Source organism: Trifolium pratense, linkage group LG3, assembly GCF_020283565.1.
Source record: "Trifolium pratense cultivar HEN17-A07 linkage group LG3, ARS_RC_1.1, whole genome shotgun sequence".
Classification (NCBI taxonomy): Eukaryota; Viridiplantae; Streptophyta; class Magnoliopsida; order Fabales; family Fabaceae; genus Trifolium; species Trifolium pratense.
In genome coordinates this window covers 17,817,791-17,839,792 of record NC_060061.1, presented here as the reverse complement: position 1 = coordinate 17,839,792, position 22,002 = coordinate 17,817,791, and the positions used below count along the sequence as shown (strand labels likewise).

The 22,002-nt window shown below is 33.8% G+C and overlaps 3 protein-coding genes across 4 annotated transcripts; all 3 read left to right on the top strand.

Moving 5' to 3' along the window:
* Positions 1-8,247: 8,247 nt before the first annotated feature.
* Positions 8,248-9,667, top strand: LOC123914032 (protein E6-like). The gene has a single exon (XM_045965004.1). The coding sequence runs from the start codon at positions 8,314-8,316 to the stop codon at positions 9,367-9,369; it is 1,056 nt and encodes a 351-aa protein (XP_045820960.1). The 5' UTR covers positions 8,248-8,313; the 3' UTR covers positions 9,370-9,667.
* Positions 9,668-13,255: 3,588 nt separating this feature from the next.
* Positions 13,256-13,582, top strand: LOC123914696. Its single transcript, XM_045965880.1, has one exon. The coding sequence runs from the start codon at positions 13,256-13,258 to the stop codon at positions 13,580-13,582; it is 327 nt and encodes a 108-aa protein (XP_045821836.1).
* Positions 13,583-17,708: 4,126 nt separating this feature from the next.
* On the top strand, positions 17,709-20,655 carry LOC123914037. 2 transcript variants are annotated; one of them, XM_045965011.1, is made up of 3 exons: positions 17,709-17,832; positions 19,482-19,646; positions 20,273-20,655. In XM_045965011.1, exons 1-3 carry the CDS (start codon positions 17,818-17,820, stop codon positions 20,531-20,533), a joined length of 441 nt encoding a protein of 146 aa, XP_045820967.1. In that variant the 5' UTR covers positions 17,709-17,817; the 3' UTR covers positions 20,534-20,655. The 2 variants fall into 2 exon arrangements, with proteins under 2 accessions (XP_045820967.1, XP_045820966.1); XM_045965010.1 differs by lacking the exon at positions 17,709-17,832 and having other exon boundaries at positions 19,281-19,646.
* Positions 20,656-22,002: the final 1,347 nt, after the last annotated feature.

The following is a 22,002-nucleotide window of genomic DNA, read 5'->3' as shown; positions in this document are numbered from 1 at the left end:
AACTTTGTTGGAATCTTTGAAGGAGAAATGATTAAGATTCCAATTCCTGTACCATGTTTGTGCTTCGAGCCATCAAAGTACAACATCCAAGGTTCATGTTCTACATATGTTATTGGGGTCTCAGCCACCGAGTGGTCAACAAGAAAGTCAGCCACTACTTGACCTTTTACAGCCCTCAGGGGTTGGTACGTCAATGAATATTCAGTTAAAGCTAAAGCCCATTTCCCAATTCGACTATGCAAAATTGGTTTTAATAACATATGCTTAATGATGTCAAAATGAGAATAAACATAAACATGAACTGGTTTGATATATTGCTTAAGTTTGGTACAAGAGAAATACAAACATAGACAAAGCTTTTCAATTGGACTATATCTAGTCTCAGCATCATTCAAGATTCTACTTAGATAGTAAATAGCCTTTTCTACGCCATTTTCATCCTCTTGTGCGAGCATGCTTCCAATAGTCGAATCTGACGCTGCGATGTACAACTTCATTGCTTTGTTTCGAATAGGAGGCATTAAAGTTGGAGGCTTTGACAAGTATGCCTTGATATCATCAAATGCCTTTTGTTGTTCCGTTCCCCATTCAAATACATCACCTTTCTTGAGCCTCAGCAGTGGAGAAAAGGGGTGAGCTCTGCCACTTAGGTTTGATATAAACCTTCTCAAGAAATTGACCTTTCCTAGCAAAGATTGAAGCTGTTTCTTTGTTCCTGGAGGTTCTGTCTCCATGATAGCTTTTGTCTTATTTTGATTAATTTCTATGCCCTTCTTATGCACAACAAAGCCAAGGAAATCTCCTGCATGTACACAAAAAGCACATTTCAGTGGATTCATTTTTAATCCACATTTTCTCATTCTTTCGAACGATTTTTTAAGATGTTCGATATGTTCATCCTGGGAAGAGGATTTCACAACAATATCATCAATATAAACCTGCATGAATATTTCGATAAAATCATGAAAAATTAAGTTCATGGCTCTTTGGTATGTTGCTCCAGCATTTTTTAATCCAAAAGGCATCACTACCCACTCATAGGTGCCTAAAGCACCAGGGCAACGAAATGCGGTTTTTGGCACATCATCTTCGTCAATAAAGATTTGATTATAACCTGAATAGCCATCTAACATACTCAAATATTCATGCCCTGCTGCTGAGTCGACTAACATTTCGGCTACAGGCATGGAATATTCATCCTTAGGTGTAGCATTATTCAAATCTCTAAAGTCTATGCAAACCCTAAGTGATCCATTTTTCTTAATAACAGGAACAATGTTAGCTAACCATTCCACATACCTGGTTGTTCGAATGAACTTGCATTTGAGCAACCTTTCAATTTCTGCTTTGATCTTTGTCATGATTTCTGGTGCAAACCTCCTTGGAAGCTGCTTTACAGGTTTCTTATCTGGTCGAAGGGGTAGCCTATGCTCCACAAGATTTCTGCTTAACCCAGGCATTTCGTTATAGTCCCATGCAAAGCAGTCTCTGTATTTCTTAAGCAACTCGACCATTTTTTCTCTTAAGGTTGGGTCTATATTGGCACTAATGTAAGTTGGCCTTTTAACAGAGCCATCTCCAATATCAACCTCCTGCAAAGGATCTTGGGCTTGCATTCTCTGAATCGAACTATGTGGATCTCTCTCAAAACCCAAAGGCTCATCATCATAGATGCAATCCAACTTTTGCTTTTTTCCATCGTTTACTTCACTAGCCTCCAAGGCCAGTTTGTCCCTTAAGACATCATTAGCTTCGACAGCCATATTTTCTTGAACATTAATGGCCTCAAGAGCCATTTTGATTCTATTCTCGGCTGCGTAAGCCGTAATTCGATCCCATGCTGGGGATTCAATCATCAAACTCATCATGGTTGACCCATCCAGACACTGGTGGGTATGCATCCTCACACAAGGGTTTCTCTATGTCTTCCCTTTCCCAACAAAAGCCATGGGTTGGATGCAACTTAACTGAGTGGTATACATTTTTTGATACCACTTCATTTGGATCGAAGGCAGCATCTTGCTCACCACAAGGAGCAATCGAGGCCAGGTTTTTGTCGAAGTTCTGTAATGTCACAGTGCCTGTCTCTGAAACATATGCACTCTGATCTGCTTCTACATTCTCGACTAAACCATCTTCTCTCCAGATGATTAATCTTTGGTGCATGGTTGAGGGAACAGCTCCAACACCATGTATCCATTCTCTACCTAATAACAGATTGTAATTAGGTTTGGCAGCTATGACCATAAACAAGGTCTTTCGAACTGTACTACCAACACAAACTTCCAACTGCACTGCCCCCAGGGAATGACCAGTTTTTCCTTCATAGTTGGCCAACACCACATTGTGGGAATGAAGGTCTGTGTCATAAAGACCTAATTTCTTCAACATGAAGTGAGGCATGATATTCACCACAGCTCCTCCATCCACTAAGACTTTATTGATTCCCACATTATTGACTTTTGCCCTAATGAACAAAGCCTTCAAGTGGTTCTGCATTCCCAGATCTGGCTTTTCGAAGACAGCTTTTTGCTCTTCAACACAACCATTTTGCATAACATAATAACACATTGGCTTATGATCAGCCAAATTAAGGGCTTCGAAGTCCTCTTCCAGTTCATTGACTTCAGTAGGTATATCATATTCCAGTGGCAGAATCGACACCACATTGACCATGACATCAAAATCAGACCCCTCATCCAGGAGATCATCATCCTCCATGTCATCCTCATCTTCTGCCCCTCCTTGGGCATTTTCAGCTATTGGCTCTTCCAATATTATGGAAAGCCTCTCCTTTACTGGCCTCTTGGCCATTTCAACCTTTTCAACCTTCTGGGTTGCAACAGCCTTGCCCCCAGCCTCTTTTGCTGTCAACTTTTGTTTCCTCTGGAACCTTCGCCACTGAGTGCGGGTCATAGGATTTTTTCCCTTATAGTTATTCCTATAAGAGTATTTGTTGACTTCAGTGGCGGCATTCACTGTTTCTTTCCCAGCTACCACTTTTGAACCCTTGGGTTCGGCTACAATGTTCACGTTAACATTGCTAGAGCTTCCATTTTCCATCATCCTTCGATTGAAAGTGACGTACTGTCCACTCACCCATTGGTTAACAGGTGCTCTCCCAGATGGTTTGAAAGTGTTTTGGGGGCCTAGCCTTTGCTGGATCGAAAGGCCTTTGGTAATAGGCTTTCCCCAGTTGGCTCCTTTGTAAGGCCAAGCTTTTTGATTTGGCCTAGATTTTGGCCATTTTCTCTTGTTTTCAGCATAAGGTACAACACTTTGAAGGCCTGCAGTAGCCTCTTTGTCACACACAGCACTGCATCTAGGGCAAAGCATCACTTCAGCATTCTTCAGCTTGCACCTATTTAGGAAGTCCACCAATTCTTCCTCAGCATTGGGGTATACCTCACGTACCCTCTTTTCATACTCCTCTTCAGGCACAGCCTTGATTGGAGCAGCAGCGTCTATCACTTCAACCATGTTGCAGTCATAGACTTCGACATAGGTAGCGTCTGCAGGTGGCAAGGGATCTGAATCTACCTTCATTGGAGGCTTTGCCTTATCAGCATACTTCAGCCTTCCTTCATTCAGCGCTTTTTGCACCAAATCCCTGAAAACAACACATTGATAAGTTTTATGTCCCAAATAATTATGAAACTTACAATAACCTCTTTTCTTTCTTTGTTCTATTGGTGGTATTTTCATATCCTTTGGCACAATAATTTGGCCGTCATTCACCAATAAATCAAAAATCTCATCACATTTAGTAATGTCGAAAGTATAAGTCTTTGTAACAAACTTATCATTTTTTGGTTCGATAGGATTTTTTCCATTCGACGGCCTCAACAATTTGCAAGTGTAAGGAGGCCCAGGCTTTAATTCAGCCACATTAATATCACTATCATCGAAATCTAAGTATTCATCACTCATTTCATAATCAATTTCATTATCATAGGAATCAACAAAACCTATTTCTTTCTTTTTCTGAAACTTAGAATTTCTAACTTTTTCAGCTTTTAACCTTTCGATTTGTCTCACTCTGTCAGCCAACTGTGACATGTCTCGAAGGTATTGGGTATCCAATTTCTTTCGAATTGAATAATCTAACCCACCAGCAGCCATTTCCACTAGCTCGTGTTCAGGCACTTGAGTAAAGCACCTGGATTTCAGCAAACGAAACCTATTTAGATAGTCATCAATTGACTCTTGGTTTTTTCTTTTTACACTGGCTAACTCTTTCAGACTTATCTTGGTTTGGCCCATATAAAATTGCTCATGGAAAATCCTTTCCAGTTGGGCCCAACTATTGATCGAACTGGGAGGCAAAGTTGTAAACCAAGTAAATGCATTCTTGGTAAGCGAATTAGGAAAATACTTCATTCGCAAATTTTCATTATTCGCTAAATTCCCAGACTCAGCTAGATACCTGGCAATATGTTCTACGGTTGACTCATTAGTGTCCCCAGCAAACTTAGTGTATTTTGGGACCTTCCAACCTCTTGGTAACTCGGCTTGCAGCACATATTCAGTGAAAGCAGAGACAAAGTTTGGCCTTCGACAACCCGTGTTTAGGCCGTTTTGGGCCAAAATCGTTTCGACCATGTTAGCCAAATTATGTTGGCCAAGCAAATTATTGTTTTGCACCTCTCGCACTACCTCGTCAGGATCCTGGTTCCTCCTAACCATTACCACTGGAGGGTTCTGACGTACCACTTGTGGATTTGGGTTAATAACAGGAGGGTTTTGATTTACTACTTGAGGCATTTGATTAACCTCGTGAGGATAATAAGTTTCCTCTTGTACGACCGGCGTAGGTGTTGGGTTAGGAACTGTTTCAGTAGCCACATAAGTTGGCCTTTGCTGCACTGGAGTCGAAGACATTGCAGGTAGTATTACTTGTGGAGTAATGGGATTTACTCTAGGAGGTGGTGGAGGTGTCCCAAAAAAATCTGCAATTCGACTCATTTGAAATGCCAACATTTGATAACTCTCATTGGTATTCTGAATTAATGGATTAAACACAGTACCCATTTGTTGTGTTAAGAGATTAACCATTTCGTGGTTGCTCTCATCCATTTGCTGTCTCAAAGACAACACAGATGCAGTCGTTAAGGGTGTGGGAGTTACCCTTGACGAAGTATACCTATCAGGTTCGAAACTTGGCATTCCTAAGCCAAGTGTGGGGGGAGGCCCATACATAAAGCCCTGACCTGATGGTGGTTTCGAACGTCCAAAACCAGCAGTCACGGACGGAATTGCCATAGTTGGTACTGGCAAAGTTGGAATAACATCATGCACAGTCGAAATGGTTGGACTGGAGAATATTGGAACATTCACCAACTCAGATGTTACCAAACTTTGTGGAGGCGGATCGACTCCACCACTCGAACTTGCTTCACTACTCATCGCACTAGAACTTGGAGTTTTATTAGGATTAGATCTCTGAGTAGTTTTAACCATAACCTAACTTATCATGAGTTATATGCAAGTAACAAGTTTTTGTATTCCACAATATAAAAATAAACACAACTTTAACAAACACAAAACCCGTCCCACTGGGCGTGCCAATTTGTTTACGTTGGAATTTGGTAAACAACCGCTAGTTTAAGTATTTAAACTCGCGAGATCAACTAGTAAATCTCAGGACAATTTTGTGTTTATTCGCTTCAAGAAAACTGTTTGAATGTTCGTTTGAATAAGGAAACAAACACTTAGGAATTAAAAGATTTTAAAGCATACAAGAGAAACTAATTCGAATCGCCTCGAAGTAGCAGTTTCTCAAGCAAGTATCTGGATTCAGACTTGGAAAAAATTACTGGAGAACAAATTGCATTGAATGAAAACAATTACAAATAAAGATGGTTCACAAAACATACATTTCTCCTTCGAATTCCGTTCGTTCGATCGCTGAGTACTTAGAATTTTTAGAGAGAGTGTTCGTATAAATTTTGTGACCCTTGTTCTGAATGAAAAACTACTATAAATACTACTACAAAGTGGTAACTGTTTCTCGATCATCTGGACGCTCCTCCATTTGCCACGTCGACCACGTTCTCCACTTTCATCTTTCATTCCTTCAGCGCGCGCCAAGACCTTTTGGGCCGTTCGTTGTTCCTTCTTTGGGCTTGGCCCAGCTCTCCATCGGTTCGATTTCGCGCTTTCGATAGCTTCCTGGCAGAACCAAAATTGGACGCATTATCCATATCTTTCGAAGCGCTTTTTGGCTTCGACCTAGCTGGCTTTCGACGCCCCCTTTGAAAGTTTTATTTTAACAATATCACCTCCAAATCAATATTGGACCCACCAATTATATTTAATTGATAAATACCAAATTTATGTCTAACAACTACCCTTGTGCACTAATCATCATCCAAATTTCAGCTTTTTTAGAACACAATCATCTTCCTCACCATTTAGAAGTGATTTAATTTAGTTTGTTTGATATCACAGTGGTTTTGTAAGAATCACAGTGAGCTACTGTATTTTTGTAAAAGCTACGACTAAATAGAACTTTCATAAAATCACATTAGCTTATTAGAATTTTGGCAAAATTACCGTAATACCAAACATATATTTAATTTACTTTAATCTATATTAGGATTTGCTTGGCTGTGAGGACCTGGATTCTATGCAATCGAAAGGCCATGCAGCCATGTAGTCACTAGATTTCAGGCCGTCTGATCTTGATCGAACAGTCAAGTTATTATTCCAAAATTTTATATTAAACATAAATAAAAAAACTCTCTTAAAATCTGAACTTTATCTTAATCAAACATTCTAAATCACTGGCTTCATGCAGTCCGACTGCATACAATCCAATTCTGGGGTGTGAATATGATTAATTAATTATTATTATTTTTTGGGTCTTACTAAACAGTGCCCCCGAGGCACTCTTTAAGCATTCTATTTAAAGAAATAATTTACTCAAAAAGTGGAACATTTCAATTTTCGAGGCGTTGTTGACTTCACACATTTCCATAAAATTTTAACAAAAACTTACTATTTAAGATGCTTAAAGAGTGCCCCGGGAGCACTGTTTAGCATTTTCCTTATTTACCAAAAAGCTAAAATGTGTATAGTTTGGCTCATAGTAGAGATTATTAGGCTAAGTTTGTGATACAATCCAAAGTATTGCAACAATATCAGTGTGACAGTATTTCACTTATTGGGAAGTTTTTTTTGGGTATAATACAAAAGGCTTAGTATTATTTGTCACTTGTGCTATTAGCATTATTTATGCAACTACTAATCAATCAAGGGATTGCTTAGAAGAAACGAAATATAATGAGATTCATTAAAAATGCTTAGCACTATATGGATAAGAGAATTGGGTTAAATATTCTGATTTTGAAGGATTCCATGATCCAACCTTGCCCATATGTACACTTGTAATGAGTACCAAACTTTAAATATAGTTTTTAAAATCCTTAATTAAGAAAATAAAATTGCACCTTTTTATTATTATTATTAGCTATAATTTTTGGTCTAATACTAATAGTAAGCTCACCAATACAACATGATGTCTCTTTGCATAAACAAGTAACTAGAGTGTCCCCTGCAATGCCAAGAGTTATTATATATAGTTGCCTTTATTTATATAATAGGTGCAGGGTGCCGTCCCTTTAATTAGATGCCATTCTAGAAAACTCACAAGAAAACTAAATTGTACCCTAAATTATGGGGTTTAGCTTAAACCTTTCTTTATAGAAGCCTAAATAAATAAGCTTATAGGCATTTCAAACAGTTGCATGCTGTTTTTAATTTCAGCGATTGATTTTAAAATTAGACGGTCTAGTTTACACAAAGACAAAATTAACTATAAACAATTTCAAACGTTAATTTTAGATCAGACGATCTGAACGAGTAACTGTGTGACACGGTTACTTCGTCAAATCCAAATCCCATACCAATTCTGTAAGAGACAATCAGATATTCCGTTTTCAATTCAAATATTAGTTTCATAATAAACCTAATAAATTTAAGTAGTGGTGTGGATTAAAGATACTTTAGAGCATATATTTGAAATCAAAACTCTAATTATGCCTGTGTTAGCAACACAAAAAACACGATTGTCTACGTGCACATAAAAAAAAAAAAAAGCAACACAAAAAACAAAATGAGGGCCCATTTTAATCAGTAAAAGTTTCTGCTAAATGGAGGACCACAATTTACCACTACAGAACCCTCCTTAGTGGAAAATTTTGAAAGGGGTAAAAAAAAGCTAAAGTCTCTATATAAACATATTTCAACAATCACACTACTCACTCATAAGTCTAAATCACACTCTCTTCCTCTCTTTCACAATAATCATCTATGGCTCCCATCTCAAAATTCCTTTCTTTCCTTTTCTTAACAACCCTTTCATTTTCTCTCCAAATTCATGCTAGGGACAGCCAATTCTTCAGCAAAGTCACACATGTCAACAACAACAATTTTAAAGACAGAGATGTTCCTAATCCTAACAATGATGGATCATTAAACAAACCACAACAACAACAACAAGAACAAGAACCAGTTTTTATTCCAGAAACTGAAAACAGTTATGGCTTATATGGTCATGATTCTGGTCTACACCCCCCAACTACTACTACTACTACCAGCACAAACAATGTTGATCCAAACACTTATCATCAATCATATGAAAAAACTTCACAGGATCAAACCAACAACAAAAATGTTAACAATTACTTTAACTACCAGAAGGATTCATCATATAGCAAGTACCCAAATGAAATCAGTGACACGAAACTCACCGGAACTTCTTACGCCAACAACAACAATTACTACCATAACAACAAGTATGATTCTAATGAATTTAGTAACACAAAGTTCCCAGAAGAAGGTTACAACAACAATAACAACAAGTATTACTATAACAACAATATTAAGGATGCTTCAAATTCCAATGAACTTAGCAACACAAAGTTCACAGAAGAAGAATACAACAACAAGAACAAGTATTACTACAACAACAATGTTAAGGATGCTTCAAATTCCAATGAACTTAGCAACACAAAATTCACAGAAGAAGGATACAACAACAACGACAACAACAAGAACAAGTATTACTACAACAACAATGTTGCTGCTAACAACAAGTACAACAATGGTGAGAGACAAGGGATGAGTGATACAAGAGTTATGGAAGGTGGAAAATATTATTATGATGTTAGTTCTGAGAAATACAATCCAACATTCAATGGAGATTCATCATCATCTAAAGGAGTAGTGAACTCTGAGAATTGGTACAACAAAAAAGGTTACTTTGGTAATAACAATGTAAACAATTATGAAAGTAACAAAAATTCTATGGATGGTTATCAGAATCAAGAGGAGTTTGAAGCTGATCAAGAAGAATTTGAACCTTGAAATTGAATTATTGTAACAAAGTGAAGAAGAGTTCATTATCCTTTTGAATTTTGAATGTGATTGTTCAATGTTTAATATTTTCCGTGTTTTTCTTTCTTCCCTCTTTCTTTCCTCAAACCAAACAGGGTTTAGATTAAAAATCACAAAAAATGTTATTATGATTTTAGTGTTTATTAGATGTTATTATGATTTGGAAATACTTTATGAAGTATGATGAAAGCATGTTTATTTTGTGCTTAAAGTTATCAAGAATTTGTATAATTAATATTATTGTGAAGTATATCTTGTTTTGGATCTCCCTTAACTTTTTTTTTTTACTTTTCCTTTTTTACCATTTAAAAAGAAAAAGCTTATGATTTGTTTTTCTCTTTTGAAATTAAAGGATTAAAGAGTGAGGAGCAAAGACAAAATGTAATCATAATTTAGTTTTAAAATTCTTATTAGTGGTCCATCTTGTTTTTATACCTACCAACTTTGATTATGGTTCATAGATACCATTTTTGAACAGAGTGAGTTAGGGAGTATCACACACTATTGAAGTTGAGTGGCAAATGTCTTTTTGAGAACAGAAAAATGGAGTCAAATGATTATCCTTCATTAGCTGGCTGATATGAGATCTGATTCACACTTAGTTCAATCATCAAAAGGTTTTTGAAGATACCGTTTTGTCACGGCCGATTTTTTGGTAGCAATATGCATATCAAAGTTTTGTCATATAAAATTTTAAATCTCCAGCGCAATTGGAGTGGTGTTTATTGGGATTGGAGAAAGGTCGGCCCAAATAAAAGGTAGTACAAATCTTTATTTTAGATTAAAAAAACACATTGAGTTGAAAATTTTCATGATATCAACTTAATTCGGATGGTCAAGCATCCGGCTATCTTCGATGAGGTTTTAGGATCAAATATCAATAGTAATAATATTATTTTTTTTATCTTATAAAAAAATTTCATTTGAATATTTGTTTTTGGTCTCGAACTATGTTGAATCGGGCATAGTTTGGAGAAATGTCTAAAATGTAGTGATTTTGGTCTAATTAAATGTTTGGTTCTTCGTTTGAAGCAACCATGTATCAACACCAGTATCCTAGGTAAAATGTAGCATTTGTTTTGTTTTGTTCCTTTTAGTTCCACTCTTTCAAATGGAATCAAAATATTTAACCTTTTTTCTATCCTTTTAGTAATATTTAATATACACTAAGCATAGACTAAAACTCACTAATCACTATCCTAAGTCTAAAGTCTAAACTGTCTATAAAATTGTACCATAGGTTAGATGCCATTGCCAATGATGCAGAACAAGATCAAAGCTCCCTACATATAAATTAATACTGATCACTGTTTCTTTAACCAAACACAGAAATAATCTTGTCATTATGCTCTCTCTTGTGGATGGTGGATTAGTTATGCTCTGTAGTTGAGATGGATGGCATTGGCATCTATGACTATATCAGCTGCCTCATAAATTTCCGGGGAAAACTATCTAAGTAAATAAATCAAAAACAAAACTTTTTTTTTTTTGTCAAGAAGTTTTATATGGGATGTGAGTTGGCGGTTTATAAATAAAGAGAGAAGAATCCTTACCTTATAAATTGATTTTTGTAGGGTTGGGTTGGATCCAACTCTCAATTCTAAGATGATATTGGAGCTCTCCAAAATCCGTTGGATCGTCCGCTATCGGGTCACCCACTATTTATATCCACGCACCAAATCCAATAGTGCTGAACGTGAGCGATGTTTTAAGAAATCTCATATCGGATGTTAGTTGGTATGAAGATGGATTACAAGTTTTGTAAAATTGAATTATAGACTCAATTCTAAAATTTTACATACAAGAGAACAATTGAAATCAAAAGTCCATGTTAGTTATATAATTGGTAAAAAGATAATTGCTGGCAGGTAACACCAAATTCTTTTTTTATCTAACTTTGCAAAAGTCTCTTATGCATCTTTTATTAAAATGAGTTAATTTCACCCAATCTAACTGAATAAAGTAATTTGTTCCTTATATAATCAAGACTGACGTGAAGTTTAGTTAACTATTTAAAATTTATTGTTAATTATAATTTTTTATATAAATAAATAATTTCAATAAGAGTCCTTGTACGCTAGCTTAGTTAGTATGGACATTGTAAACATATTTGCACATAATGTGAATGAAAGAAAGGATTTTTTTTTCCTTTTGTCTACAGCCTATAGTGGGTCTGTTTGGTAAAAATAAGCTATAAGCTAGCTGATAGCTGATAAGCTAGCTGATAGCTGAAAAGCTAGCTTATTGAAATTAAAGTGTTTGGTAAAATTAGCTTTTAAAGTGGTTATTAAATATAAAATTACATAATTGATAGTGGGTAGTTTATTTTTTAGAGTGAGTAGTTATTAAATTAAAGGGTAAAAATGGAATAAAGTGTAAAAAACTATAAGCTATAAGCTCAAATGCTACTTGAAATAACATCTGAAAAAAAGCTATAAGCTAGTACAAAAAGCTTGTTACCAAACACCTCTAATTTTTTGAAACAAGCTTATAAGCTCATATAATAAGCTATAAGCTAGCTTATTTGTGTTACCAAACAGAGCCAGTAACTAAAACTCACATTATAAGTGTAGCGTGACAAATTTGAAATTCAAATTCCGACTCTTTCAATAAAATTTATGATAACTATTAATTGAACTATATTTATGCAATAACTAACCAAAGAATGATCTACCATGTCAAGAAAATATAATAATAATAATAATAATAATAATAATAATAATAATAATAATAATAATAATAATAATAATAATAATAATAATAATAATAATAATAATAATAATAATAATAATAATGCGGCCATTGTTGAAGCAAATCAGGGACGCTTTCTTCTCTCCGTGATTGACGGTCAAGGGGATAAAATATAAAGAGAAAATAAAGTACTTGTGTTGTGTTGTGTTGCTTTCCACTTTATTTATTTACTTATTTATTTATTTATGCTCTGGGCTGGGGAAAAAACTATTGCATTTGCATTAATTTAGTTAACAATTAACTTTTGTAAAAAAAAAAAAGTTAGTCTGAGCTATATATATTATATATGCCACTTTACAGTGTGCAACAGTCGAGTCAAGTAATTTCATTTTAACTGTGCACCTTAATGAGGCCAATTCTATACTACTATTAAGTAAGATAAATCTTTCATTACATTATATCTCATATAATGTAATTTATTGACATAATTGTTTTGGATTTGGCCTTCACCAGGGAAATTTCCATCACCGACTTTTGAATACGGCCAGATATGGCAAGCTCAAGGACGTGTGTCTTTGCTCAACGATCATAGTATTCAGCTATACTGTAACGGCTGATATTAGAATGATTGACATTTATTGTCAATTATGGTTTCTCAGTCGTTTTCCGACAACCATGATGTTGTTGACTCATGCATCAACGGTCTTGGCCCAGTACTGGGGATTATATATATAAATTTATGCAGAGGAGTAAGATGCATTATTCTCTACTCTTAAATCATTTATTTCACACACTCTTATTAACTTGAGCATTAGAGCAACAAAATGTACAAAATTCCCTCCCTTTTGTCGGAGCTGAAGAAGAGCACCATCAAACTAGGTCGATCGATTCTAATCTAGATAATTCTAATCTAGATAAGATCAATAATGATGAAAAAAATACTTTGTATATAATACCAGACTATTTTACTTATAGATATTAGACGTGACCCCTTATTGAAACAGCTCCCCAAAAAATATTGCCAACTAAAGATTCTCTTTGTAACAAGTACCAAGTAACAACTTGTATTGGGTTCAATACATTTTGGTATAAGTTGCTAGTGACTTGATATTAACTAGTTAACTAGTTAAATTGATGAGGGATGGGACTATATTTGGGCTTAGACATGGTTTGGAGGGAGCATTTTTCTCATGTTATAGTGGAAAATGACTCAAAGATTTTGATTGACATGATTTATGATAATTACAAGTTTAATGGGAATGTCCCTATTCTAGTTCACCGTATCCGGAAACTTCTAAAGTTGAGGTGGCATGTACAAATCAACCATACTTTGCGAGAAGAAAATAGAAATACTGATTGGCTTGCAAACTTCAGCATTTCTATGGATCATTTGAATGTTTTTGTTTTGGAGAATTCTCCTAAAGAGCTTCAAAAGCTCTTTTTTGATAATGTTTCCGGGGCTTGCATGCCCAAGAATGTCCGGTTAACTTAATTTTTTCTGTTATTTTTTTGGGCTTTTGCCCTCTCATGTACCAAAAAAAATAAAAATTGATGAGGGATGGGGACACAAAAGGACATACGGCAGTTGAAAATGTTAGGTTTCGGATGAATTGAAAAATAACATAAAAGGCTACTATGACATGTATAGGTGGTCCACTATATACAATGTTTGACAACCATTGGATTCAAAAAGTCAATAGATTTGATCATCCTCTTCAACAAATTCTTCCTAATTGCTCTCTAATATTTTAGTTAGTGATTTGATAATATCTTCTAGATAAATTTTTATAAAAACTATAATATATATACTAGTCATATTTTATTATATAAACTACAAGAGAGAAATATTTGTCATTGATTAATTAGTTAAAAGATGAATACCTATTTAATTAGTAGTATACCTCGTAATAAAAAAGGTAAAAAATTTTAAAAACCTTATAATACTTTTAAAGAAACTTATAATACACTGATTATATTTTACTATATAAACTATACACGATGTCGCCATTAACATAACTCACTTGACAGAGACATCCAATGTAAAATGTTGAGACCAGAGTTCAAACTTTGGTACTCCCACTTATTCACCTTAAAAGATGAAATTCTAATCAATATTCGATAAGCTACTTGACAAAAAAAAAGAGTATCTTTGAAGTGAACAATTGTCTCACATTTCTATAAACAATGACAATTTTAAAAATCCATTTTCATTATTTCAAGAAATACATTATGCCTAACATTTTACTCTTCATCATAATAACTTTAAAAAATATTATGTTCTTATTAACAATTAAAACAAACACAATTTGAGAAAATAAAAAATAAAAATATTTTCACAAAGCAAATTTGAGACCTATTTTTTTTCTTCTAATATATGAAATGTGGGAGTATACAAAATAATCTTGACTTAGAATAACTATATATGGATAGCAAAATAGGGAAAGGCCCAGCTTTGAGCTTTTCTATGGATTTGGCTCTAACCGGATTTAAAGGCCCAGATTTGTTGAAGGTAGAAAATTTCTCAACGCACCTCAACATTTCTCCCCCACTCCTTAGCGCACCTAAAAAAATTTGGAAAATACGTTCCGAATTGTTTTTTAGTGTAAAATTTACACTATAAAAAATTCGGAAAACGTTTTCCGAATTTTTTGGGAAGTGGGGGAGAAAGTGGGTGGGTGCGTTGAGAAATTTTCCTATTATCATTCATTAAGCCCATCATTACACTAGGGATACTAATCCCGATTGAAAAATTCTCTTCCTCCCTCCCCCAACACTCTCTTTTTGTCCATGCAAATAAAGTTTGGAATGTATTATTCGAAATTTTTTTGCCGTTGAAAATAATATTTAAACTATAAAAAATTCAAAAAATATGTTTTGAACTCTATTCGCATGAATAAAAATGTAATTTTGAGAGAGAAAAAGAGTGTCGTGGGGGGAGAGAATTTTACATAAACCAAACTTACCAAAGCTCATCATTTTCTGTAAAAAAAAAAAAAAAACATATACTTATAATGAAGAGTGTATATGTCTCTAAGTTATAGTTCAACTGACAATGTCGAAATTATGAAGTTGAACATTTCACTTGTATTTGAACACGGGATAAAATTGTATGTGTAAATTTTTATTGGTGCTTAAGCTACTTTGCTATGAAGAGTATACAATTTTCCTTTTAAAGCTTGTTAATGAATCGATATGAGCTTTATTCAGGAGTTGTTACTCTAATTGTTTTATGTATATAATTTTTTTGGTTACTCTATGGATATTACATTTTATATGTAAGGATCGGGGCTAGAAATTCCACCCTTAAAGTGAATAAATGAGGTATCTGAAGTTCGAAATCTGACCATACATATAAAATGTAATGTCCCGATCAACTAAGCTATACTCACGATTACATGGATAGTTGTTTTCTTTTCACACCAAATTACTAGGAGTAGTTTATAGTAAGTTGCTTGTGATAAAACTGATTAAATGTATACTAAGTATAAATATGTAAATAAAATTGTAAGAAATTAATTATTTTATCAAGAGAAATTAATTTCTTTTAAACCTAATAAAAATACATAAATGATATTTGAACAAATTTTTTAGGCACAAATACAACACTAGGTATAAACACTGCTCATTTATTTTATTTATTTATTTCATTTTTTTCTTCTTCTTTCCCTTCAACACCATAGATTTCTTTCTCTTCTTTCATGAGCTTCTTCCCACCTCTATAACAACATCACCGGCTACCACCACTTCCACCACCATCATCATCATTAGGATTAGGGCCATAAACCAACTATATATCCTTAACCCACAAAATAAATATTGTTGAACTGCAAGTAATGAAAGACAACGAAAGAGTGCACATATAGACACTTCAGTGGTACGAAAGTATAGGAAGGAACCATGTCTGATTCAGATAGAGACCTTAATTAGGACCAACGTAAGATATGTGACAGCTATAGTTTTGCGTTTATGGTACGGTGGACATATACCGACACTCCTTGCTACCTCCTATCACTACCCAAGTACTTGTGAGCAGTGCCTCTATTCTCTCCTTTCTTTCTTGCTTTCTATATTTCTTTTTCTTTCTTAAATATATTGAGAAAAACTTTAAGATTACGGATCCTCTTCCTTATAAAGTATTCATCATTCTATTTTTCCATAAAATGTGGGACTCAACTCACACTTGAAATATCGACAATTTTCTCCTTAAGTGTGAGTTCATCCATTTTTTATGGGTATACTCCCCTCAAACGGAAACTTTTTCATCCATTTGCACCGCCGTTGGCAATCCATCACGGGACACACCGCATGTTGCCTGAACATCTTGGTCAAGAAGACTTTCGATACAAGAAGCCGATTCAACAATTGGCTCTGATACCACACTGTTGGGTCATGAGGGGTTTGTGGATCGTCACATTGAACCTTTAACAACTACATAAGCGAGTTTAACACCACATCTTAACCTAAAACCTTAAAGACATTAGGTTTATGAATCATATTACTTATAAATATTCAACATCTACTTTTTCATAAGATGTCGATGTGAGACTCAACTCACACTTGAAATATCAACATTTTCCTATCAATTAGATATTCTAAGATCAAAATCAATTTTACATATGGGTGCATTTGATTCGTAAAACAGCAAGGACTGAACATAACAGTACATGACAGAACAAGATAATACAGGACGAGACAAAACTGTACCGGAGAGAGATAAGGCGATAATATTTTTATATTCGAAAATAAAATGAGTATTTTCGTATTTTTTATAGTTGTACTGTGGACAAAAAGTTGTCATGTGGTTCAGTGGGGGACAAAAATTCTTGTTTTTGTCTTGTCCCTTGCTACCTAATTTGTCCAGTACCATAACCAGTTTCAAATCAAACAGGTACAACAAAAGTTGTCCAGTCCCCTGATTTTTAGCAGACGCACAACTTTAAAACTTTTGAGGGATAATTTTTCCGGCTATTATAACCCTACTGAATAATACTTGATTTAAATATAAAATTTGGATTGTTTTTTTAAACTACCCCTTCATAATTTGGGGGTATTTACCCATCAACCAATAAAAATAAGTCACATAAGTAGAACTGCATGTGAAATAAAAGTTGGTTACAAGTTAGTTGTAGTTACAATATGCGAATCTACTTATGTGGCTTGTTCTGATTGGTTAATAGTAAATACCGCAAAATATACAACTTTTTTGGCAAGTAATTAAATACTCCCTCCGGTCCTTTTTATAAGGAACACTTAGGGCAAAAAATTTGGTCCTTTTTATAAGAAACTTTGACCAATTTTCAAATGTTTTAAATGTTCAATTTCACTTATGCCCTTATTTATTATAAGAGAGAATTTAAAAATAAGTAAGTTAGTTGAATAAAGAGTAATTAAATAAGGGTATACATGAAATAAATTTAAATTTATAAGAGTATTAAATGAAAATAACTATGTTAAATGTGCTTCATTGATCTGTGTGATTTTTTCAAAGTGTTCCTTATAAAAAAAGACCGGAGGGAGTACTACATTTTTAACATTAACAGGGCAGTGGGACCCTAACTTAAATGTCTAACGTTTAAGTAAGAATTAATACTACTATAATAGTTAGGAGACACGTAAATTCTCAATTGGTTTCTCACTCTCTCTCAGACAACAATATTCAATTGCATTTTTTCCTCCTTGATCATCATTTTGCATTCAACTTCTGTTTAGGTAGTGCCCACAAACACCATGGTGGTTTCACAGGTAATAATTCTTAACTTTGTTGCCATCATATTAATTCTCCTCAACACATTCAAAATATGCCTTCTTTTCTCCATTTTCATTTTGCATTAATTCACTATGGTTTATCATATATACAAGTATATATAACTGTTGGGTTGAATAAATGTGAATATATATATGCCTTTTTTCTCAGTGTGTTGCTGCTTTACAATTTTGATGAATAAATGTGAATGTGTATGTGTTTGCACATTGATGTCTCCTTTAAAAACAGGAATTGATATGTAATCTGTTTCCAAGTGATATATATTATGCGGTTCGTTTTTCCCTTTGCATTCAATCAATTATAAAAGAATCTGCTTCTAAGTCATATATTTGATATGGATTTTTTTGTTTGTCAAATAGTCTAATCGTTAGAATCTGCTTCTAAGTCATGTATATGTTTGCATATTGATTCCGCCGATCACGTATAATATAATGTAATATTCCTACCAAATAAACTACGATTACAGAGATTGATTTGGTTTTTTATAATAGGAATTATGTGAGCTTCTTGTTATTTAATTTTTGGGATTGAATATATTTGTGAATTATTAGCTGAAAGTAATTAATGTTCATTGCAATTTGCAATGCAGTTAATTATGTAAGTGAAATTTGCAATTTCCAAATGGACTGACATGAAGAATAAAAAACTATATCTATCAATGTGTATATACTGAAAAAATTGTACTTTCCAAATGGACTTGCATGAAAGAAAAGACCATCTAGTTGGGGGTTTCGGATTGGGTGCAGTCGGCACCCTTGAGTGCATTCGGTCAACAAGATCAGGACTATCTGATTGAAATCTGACGGTTTATATCTTATGATCAAAATTTTGTATTTTAAAAAATTAAAACTGCACTATAATTTAAACTGTCTGATTTTAATCAGATGGCTCTGAACAGAGCTTCCTTGTATAGAAAGTAACTGCACAATCCATTTATAGTTAGGTCCCCAATTGTAAATAATTGTTTTGAAATATAGGTGGTTGTGTGAATTAACATATCATTAAAACCCATCAAAGTTTGTTGTCTGAAGTTAATTGTAAGAATGTGGCTTGAAGTGAAAGACCAGTTCTAATAATGTCAACATGTAATGTACTATGTGGTGGTATCTAAAGAAGATGGGGTAACTAACAAATGTTCATGGTCCCCATTTCACAAAGATTATTATTATTTGGATAATTTTGGTAACTTAGATGGTTAAAGCTAGGAAAGTGGCAGGTCCAAATTCTCACATTTTCAGCATATATACCATGTCAAAATTAGATGCTGAATGTGATCATACTTGGAACAATGAAACTACTATAGATTTTAACTATATATACTTTGATATAAAGATATTTATTAATTATTGGTGGAAATCTAGCAATGGCACATGATGTGGGACCAAATTCAAAACCGATAAGGAACATAACATTAAACTAAAAAAATTAAGATGTACTGTTGAGTGTGAAAAATAGATCTAGGAATATATGGAGAAATAAGCTTAGCCCATAAAACCATTGAATCATATATGAATATATGATATATTTAATCTTATTTTATTTAATAATTATATTGTATTTTGCTTTTGAAGTTTAGTGATATTGAATCATAATTAACATGTTAATCTTTACTACCATCTTTTCTCAGAATGATGAGATGCAAATTGGGTGGCCATTGGGTCTTGGTTTTGTGAATATGAGACTAAGAGTTGTGGAATCACTACCAAGAGCTCCAATAGAGCCATTCTCATTGTCATTGCACATTCCTTCCACTAGTTTTTCCTCTTTGTCATCTTCAAACCTTGATACAGAGGTAATTTTCTTCTTTTCTCACTATTGGTACTTGTATATATAATGCTTTTACTCATTTCATTAATTAAAGTCATAATGGAGAAATAAAATGCAATCTAATAAGTAGGAACATAATTGATGCAATCAAGCTAGTGTGTCCACATGAACATCTTAACAACTTAATTAATTTCTAGGGGTTATTGGATAGAAAATATATGTCGATACTTAGTCAAAAATGTTCCGAATCTAAGTCTTAAGCCTTCCAATTCATCAGAGTAGCATTCCACATACAGTCGATCTTGGTCGTTGATTTGTGATCTAACGGTTCAAATTTACACGGTAACACAATATATATTTAACAGTTTAATATAGTATTTAATCTCGGGCCTTTATATTTGATCGAACGATCAACAACAATTACTGCATGCACTGCGTTAAATCCAAAACCCTGATTCTCTTTCCTGTTTTAGTGTTTTACCAAAGTAGCTAAAATCCTGGTTTGAATTTTTAGCATTCAGCTAATGTGGACATCAAAATATGGAAATTATCAATTTCACAAATTTTTTACCATCATATTAAACCATAAAGTACATGTGAAATAAATGATTTTTTTTCTAACTCCTTAATTTCTTATGTTGCAACAACTAGTCAACAGCATCATTCTTCAAAGATAACAGTGTATCCCTGGGGAATCTGATTGGAATTAAAGCAGGTGAAAGGAGACGCTTATACTTTCCAAACACATTAAGATTTGAAGAAAATGAGAACAAACCATTAGCAAAAGGTTCTTGTTCTTCTGATGGTACTAAATCACAAGAAGGGGACATGTCTTGTGGCATTTGCATACTCTCACTACTTGATCCCCTGTTAATAAAGATTACCAAAAGTAAGAAAAATTCAAGGAATTAAAAAGCTAGTAGTATATGATTGTGTGTGACTCATGAATTGATTTTCACAAGTTTTATGTAACTTTGATTTATTTTAGTGTATGGGAGTATAATAAAACCGACATTGACATATATATATATATATATATATATATATATATATATATATATATATATATATATATATATATATATATATATGTATTTGTGTAATTCTATAAACAATATATTTACTTATATTCCAAAAATATATATGTTAATGTTATAAATAAAGTTGATTGATGAAATGTGAATCATGATTTTTTATCGATCAATTCATTTGTTTTAAAAGAAAATTATATATAACATTAATAATGAGAGTTGCAGTAGTAGTGACAACATCATCACAATTGTGAAAGATACTAAAAATTGTAGCCACCAATGTTTTTTTTTAAAGTTAAATTAGTCCACTCAAATTAGCACTAGAGAGAATCAAACCTGAGACTTTAAGGAGGAGCACACTCTCAGGTTCCAAGTCAATATCAATGTTAAAAGGGAAATAGGCCTATTCTATTTTCTCTTTGTAATTCTAATCCTTATTTTAAGTTGGGTTAGCAACATGATAGGATTTACTAAACTTATCCCGTGGAATCAACATTCGATGTCTGCCTCTTTTCAAATCCAACCGAAAGCACTTGGAAGATTTTTATTCTATTTAGGGCTTGTTCTGATTTGGCTTATTTTTAAACTTATGAAAATAGTTTATGCAAATAAATAAACTTTTATGTTAATTTAGAAGTTTCACTAACAAAAATTATATTAAGTTATTTTCTCATAAACTACCTTAAAAAAATTAATAAAAAAAACTTATTTGTTCATTCACCATGTTTTGCTTTGTCTATGCCTTGCATATAAATATTGATTGACGTTGCTTGATTTTACACTCGTAATTAGAGCTGTCAAATGGGTTGGCCCGGTGATGACAGTTAATTATATGATGTTTTTAGTAATAGATTAGCATAGGTTTTATAGTAATTGAAGTCCAAAAGCAAGCAAATATCGGGAAAAGTGAAGTTACAAGGACCAGAAGCAAGAAAAGTGGAAAAAGCAGCAAAAAAGGGCAAAAATGTAATAAAATAGTGCAACCATCATACCCACGATGAGGTTCAACGTGGCGCGATGAGAAGATGGTTAAAATTGAAGAAAATCTACTGAAAATCTTTACCATCGTGGCACAATGGCTTGTCATTGTGGCACGATGATGACTTGAAAAATACGCAGAAAATCCTGAAGAAATCTTCCATCGCCCCACGATAGGAGCCATTGTGGCCACGATAAGGCGAAAATACACGCCATCGTGGCCACGATGGGTGCGATGGATGCGCAGAAAAAGCTCAAACCCAGCTGAAAAACTATAAATAGAGTCTTCTTCCTCCACTATTATTCATTCAGAAATATTGAGACTTGTTCAATATTCACTCTAGAGTAGGAGAACTCTAAGGAGGAGGCCAA